We start from the raw sequence: 6200 nt of genomic DNA, 5'->3' as shown, positions 1-6200 counted from the left end.
GTTTGGAGAGATTCAGTAGGAGATGAAAGGGATGCAATGATCAGGAATGATACTTGGTATGAGAGTGAGTTACCTAAAGGGAAGAAGGCAGTTTCAAGCAGATGGATCTTCACCATCAAGTACCTTGCAAATGGGGAGATAGATAGGCGCAAGACTAGGCTGGTTGCAAGAGGATTTACACAGACTTATGGGGAAGATTACATTGATACTTTTGCACCAGTGGCCAAGTGATATGATCATGGACCAGTCAAACAAAGAAGATAATGAGAGCATGGCTGATCCAGCTGATGGAGGAGCTCTAGCCATATCTGAAGGTCCTATGACTCGAGCCAGAAGCAAGCAACTCAAAGAAGCCATTGGAGGATTACTTAAGACATCACTGAAGCAAGAAGAGAGTCTTGGAAGAAGCTTGATCAACCAAGACACACTTACCACAATTCAAGCCATCTCACTTCCAAGATAGACATCAAATGAGCAAGTAACATATGTGTGCTCTTTTTCCCTATCTTTGGTTTTGTCCCACTGGGTTTTCCAAAGATAGGTTTTTAATGAGGCCATATGTTGCTTTCCTATCACTCATTTGATGATCTCAGTTCAAGACTTTATTTTAATTATTTATCTTTGCTAGACTTGAGAATTAAGCTGCCAGACTTGAGAATTAAGCTGCCAGACTTGAAAGCCCTTATAAGGTTTTATATGGGTTACATAAGGTTTATTTTTAAGGCCCATTTAGAGACCAAGGAGCCTGTTCCTTGCTTTCTCTATAAATATGTGTCTGAAAACCCTAATAGAGTTATCCAATCTTTTATTTTCAGACTTTTGTCTCTCTCTGACGGCTGCAAGTCTTCTTGTAGATCTGAGTGTTCTTGAGTCTTTGTTAGTGTGTCATATCTAACAAAACCACAAGAGTGATTGTCTTGGTGTGTCATATCCAAGGGATTCACTTAGGAGTATCAAGGAGACCTCTCACATCTCTTTGTGTCACCATTCATTCCACAAACCTTGAAGCAGATTGAGTCTTTGATTCTCTGTTTGCAAGGATCTATCCCATTCCAACCAGAGAAGCATCCTAGGAGTGTATTATGTGGTATCAGAGCAACTCTGGCTAGGGAAGTTCTCGTTTTCTTTAAGATTTCACTAGATCTATTCATTTGCTTTCATAACCATTGCTAGATCTGGGTTTGTTGTCTTATTTCTGTCGATCTGTTTCACTCTGAGTTCAATATTGATAGATCTGTTGTTCTGTGCTTTGAAAGTGATAAATCTCAGAATTTTTATTCTAGATCTGTACTGAATCTGTTCATCTCTTGTTGTTGTTGTTGTGTTAGATCTATTGTTTCTATCAGTTTATCATCTGATCTGTTGATTAACTTGTGTAAAACTGATAGATCTGTTCTTGTTTGTCGAAAATCTCAGAATTTTTATTCTAGATCTGTGCTGAATTTGTTTCATCTCTTATTTGTTTTCCTTATTTGATTTTGATTTCGAACTCCTTACTGGCTTAGTCTTTCTCTTGTCTCAGGTACCATGGCAGGAGATCAAAAAGGAGAACTCACTAAGGATGAAAAGCTTTTACTTAAGGCTATGAGTGCTCAGATGCAGGAGAAGATGAAAGCCAGCCTTGATAAATTCCGGCATGAGTTGAGACAGGAACTCCAACAAGCTACTGGTCATAGTTTTGAGTCTAGAAGCAGTGAGAGGAGACAGACACGTAGGCATGAAGGCCGAAGCAATCACAAAGATAAATTGGCTGATCAAAAGCTAAAAATCCCTCCTTTCTATGGTGATGCTGAACCTGCTGCATACGTGGAGTGGGAAGAGAAGATGGAGTTGATTTTTAACTATCAACACTCTGCTGAAAGAAAGAAGGTTCAAATGGCTACTGCTGAGTTTGTTGGTTATGCTTCAAGCTGGTGGAATCAATTGGTGTCGTCTAGGAGACACTATGGAAAAGAACCAGTTACAACCTGGCTTAAATTAAGGGCTTTGATGCGTCATAAGTATGTTCCAAGACACTACCACAAGGAACTACTTCAAAAACAGTCTGAAACAAAGCCATGCTGTGCAAACTCAGTTCAGAAACAACAAGTCAGTATGAGATCAAGTCCAGCCAGTGTTACTGGTTTACCTAGCAAGACAACAAGCTGGTTCAGTGAGAAGGACATAAAGAAGCTGTCTCAAGTGGTGATGGATGTGGAAAAGCAACTCAAAAGGACCAACACAGCACGTCCATCCATGGAAACACAGCACCAAGAACCAGTTACTACTGTCTCAGAACTCAAAAATGTAGAACCAGAGTCAGCTGCACCAATTCAAGAAGTCCAAACCGAAACATCTATGGAGAAGGAAAATTCTAAGATAGGACAAGAGTGTTCTCTTTTCTTACCTCAGTCTGAATTTAATTTTAATAATTCCTTTGAAGAACTAACTTGTCTTGAACCGTTGCAACCGAGTAGCATTGTTTCAGTGTCACAGGTTGCAAAAGAAGATTCAGCAGAAAGAGAAGCAGAGCAATCAACACAAGGACAAAAGTTGGAACAGCCGAACAGCTTGCAGTCAAATACAACTCCTGAATCCTTGTCTTATGACCTGCAAAAGCACTGTAAGGAGTTTAATATGGTTACTTCTGTGCCTGAAATGTTTCTTATGGTTAGTACTCATGATGTGAAGCGTTTTGGTCTTGACAAAGTTAAAGATTTTTGTGTTTCAAACTCTGTTTATGACAGCATGCTTAAATCTTTCAAAGAACTTGAACCAGATAAACTTTTTGATAAAAAATATTTTCAATATGGTAATAAAAACTTTTCTGGTCATGTTTTGAGTTTTGAACAATTTATGAATCACCATGAAAAGATTTTAGAACCTGTTTTCAAGCCAACCGAGTTCTATTTTAGAAAACCTTTTGATTTGTTTGCTAGAACTGAAGAAAATAGTTTTGTTGTGAACTTTCCTAGGCATGAACTGATCTCTGATTATTTTCTTGCATCTACATATGTTTTGAAAGAACCTAGGAAGTTGCATGAACCGATATTGCATCATTCTGATGTTAGGGTTGAAATTGTGAAGTCTGCAAATATCTCTGAGTTTGAGCTTGACTGTTTGTGTGCTAAAAATGATTCTAAACGTGTAGGGTTGTTCTTTGAGGATATTCTAGTGTATAACACTTTCTTTGAAAAACCTGTTCCACAATTGAAACTAGAGTTCACTGATTCTGAATGTATGAACTTAATCCTTGATGATATTTGGGTCTGCAATATTTTCTTTGATATGCATAATAGATGGAGGAATCATACTGTTTTGTGCTTTGGAGACATTCTGGTCTACAACACTTTCTTTGACATGATAACACACTTGTCTTGTCCAAAACAAGTTGAAAAAGGTACAGGTGAAGAAAGGGGCTATAATGATCAGAGTATCAATGATGAATCCTTAGCTAAGTTTGAGTTGCAACAATCAAATCTTGGAAACTGTCTAGCCGCCAGCTTTGACATAGGAGCAGTCCGAGGATCATATCTCAGCAACCAGAAGGAATTAAGCAACAAACTCGACTTCCATGGAAACTTAACTCATCAGGGGCTCACGGCGAATTGGAATCATGTCCAAAGCTTCTCAGGAGAAAGAGTTATGGGCTCTACAAGTCAGGTGAACCTGTGTTTGCTTTGTTTGAATTTTTCTGAGTTTATAACATCTCAATCCTATCTATGGCGACCAGGTGAGCATGCTAAGGTAACTAATCATGTTTTCAAGAATTCTTTTATTGATTACACAGATATGATGCACTTGTTTTTGTCAAAAGAGCCATGTGCAGATTATGAAGAAGCTTTGAAGCATACAAGGAGAAAGAACAAGCGTGAGGAAGACAAGCGTTTCAAGCCACATGATCTGAACCTGGAGAGACATCAGGACATCACTTGCTTCATCCTCATCAAAGAAGCACCTCCAGATGCAGCATACAAGCTTGATCTTCAAGGTAAGTATGATATAAGTAATAGCTTTAATGTTACTGACTTGGCTCCTTTTGTTGCAGATGAGCTAGATTTGAGGACAAATCCTTTTCAAGAGGGAGGGGATGATATGATCATGGACCAGTCAAACAAAGAAGATAATGAGAGCATGGCTGATCCAGCTGATGGAGGAGCTCTAGCCATATCTGAAGGTCCTATGACTCGAGCCAGAAGCAAGCAACTCAAAGAAGCCATTGGAGGATTACTTAAGACATCACTGAAGCAAGAAGAGAGTCTTGGAAGAAGCTTGATCAACCAAGACACACTTACCACAATTCAAGCCATCTCACTTCCAAGATAGACATCAAATGAGCAAGTAACATATGTGTGCTCTTTTTCCCTATCTTTGGTTTTGTCCCACTGGGTTTTCCAAAGATAGGTTTTTAATGAGGCCATATGTTGCTTTCCTATCACTCATTTGATGATCTCAGTTCAAGACTTTATTTTAATTATTTATCTTTGCTAGACTTGAGAATTAAGCTGCCAGACTTGAGAATTAAGCTGCCAGACTTGAAAGCCCTTATAAGGTTTTATATGGGTTACATAAGGTTTATTTTTAAGGCCCATTTAGAGACCAAGGAGCCTGTTCCTTGCTTTCTCTATAAATATGTGTCTGAAAACCCTAATAGAGTTATCCAATCTTTTATTTTCAGACTTTTGTCTCTCTCTGACGGCTGCAAGTCTTCTTGTAGATCTGAGTGTTCTTGAGTCTTTGTTAGTGTGTCATATCTAACAAAACCACAAGAGTGATTGTCTTGGTGTGTCATATCCAAGGGATTCACTTAGGAGTATCAAGGAGACCTCTCACATCTCTTTGTGTCACCATTCATTCCACAAACCTTGAAGCAGATTGAGTCTTTGATTCTCTGTTTGCAAGGATCTATCCCATTCCAACCAGAGAAGCATCCTAGGAGTGTATTACCAAGCTTCACACAATTCGAATTGTGTTATCTATTGCAACAAACTTGGAGTGGGATTTGTGGCAAATGGATGTGAAGAATGCTTTCTTGCAAGGTGAACTTGAAGATGAAGTATACATGCATCCACCTCCTGGTCTTGAGCATCTAGTAAAGCCAGGGAATGTTTTGAGATTGAAGAAGGCTATATATGGGCTGAAGCAGTCTCCTAGAGCTTGGTACAGAAAGCTTAGTACAACTCTCAATGGGAGAGGGTTCAGGAAGTCTGAACTAGATCATACACTCTTCACACTGGTTGGACCATCAGGGATCATAGTGATTTTGGTGTATGTGGATGATTTGATTATCACAGGGAGTGATAAGGCTGGGATTAAAGCCACCAAAGAGTTTCTCAAGTCTGTGTTTGATATTAAAGACTTGGGAGAGATGAAGTATTTTTTGGGGATTGAGATATGCAGATCTAAGGAGGGTTTGTTTATGTCTCAAAGGAAGTATACTATGGATATGCTGAAGGAGACTGATGTGCTTGGAGGGAAGATAGCTAAGACACCTCTTGAGGAAGGGTATAAGGTCTTGCGTGAGGGGGAGGTTGAAGAGAACCAGTTGTTTGAGGATGCTAAGCTGTATAGGAGGATGGTGGGTAAGCTGATCTACTTGACTATCACCAGACCTGATATATGCTTTGCTGTGAATCAAGTGAGCCAACATATGCAGGCGCCAAAGGTACATCACTGGAAGATGGTTGATAGGATACTGAGGTATTTGAGTGGCTCACATGGACAAGGAGTTTGGATGGGTTGCAATGGCAGTACAGAAGTGGTTGGGTATTGTGATGCTGATTGGGCAGGAGATAGAGTGGACAGGAGATCAACTACTGGGTATTGTACATTCATTGGAGGGAATCTGGTTACTTGGAAGAGTAAGAAGCAGAAGGTCATCTCCTGTTCAAGTGCTGAAGCTGAGTATAGAGCTATGTTGAAGCTTACAAATGAGTTGGTGTGGATCAAGGGGATCTTGAAGCACTTGGAGATCGAGCAGGCCACACCTATGACAATGCATTGTGACAATCAAGCAGCTATCCACATTGCCTCCAATTCAGTGTTTCATGAGAGAACAAAGCACATAGAGGTGGATTGTCATAAGGTGAGGCAGATGATCATCTTAGGAGTGATTCTGCCATGTTATACAAGAAGTGAAGATCAGCTTGCAGATGTGTTTACTAAGGCAGCGAGATTGAAGACAATGGAGTCCATACTGTCAAGGCTTGGACTCATTGATC

At 39.8% G+C, this 6200-nt stretch overlaps 1 protein-coding gene across 1 annotated transcript; it reads left to right on the top strand.

The window, feature by feature from the left end:
- The first annotated feature begins 216 nt into the window (after positions 1–216).
- On the top strand, positions 217–4656 carry LOC125605118. Its single transcript, XM_048775122.1, has 2 exons — positions 217–478; positions 1523–4656. Exon 2 carries the CDS (start codon positions 1528–1530, stop codon positions 4303–4305), a length of 2778 nt encoding a protein of 925 aa, XP_048631079.1. The 5' UTR covers positions 217–478; positions 1523–1527; the 3' UTR covers positions 4306–4656.
- Positions 4657–6200: the final 1544 nt, after the last annotated feature.

This window comes from Brassica napus, unplaced genomic scaffold, assembly GCF_020379485.1.
Source record: "Brassica napus cultivar Da-Ae unplaced genomic scaffold, Da-Ae ScsIHWf_703;HRSCAF=1021, whole genome shotgun sequence".
Classification (NCBI taxonomy): Eukaryota; Viridiplantae; Streptophyta; class Magnoliopsida; order Brassicales; family Brassicaceae; genus Brassica; species Brassica napus.
This window is presented reverse-complemented; position numbering and strand designations above follow the sequence as displayed.

Bases quoted from the DNA above. Each gene is read 5' to 3' on its own strand.
- LOC125605118 (XM_048775122.1), top strand. From the start codon at position 1,528: ATGGCAGGAGATCAAAAAGGAGAACTCACTAAGGATGAAAAGCTTTTA.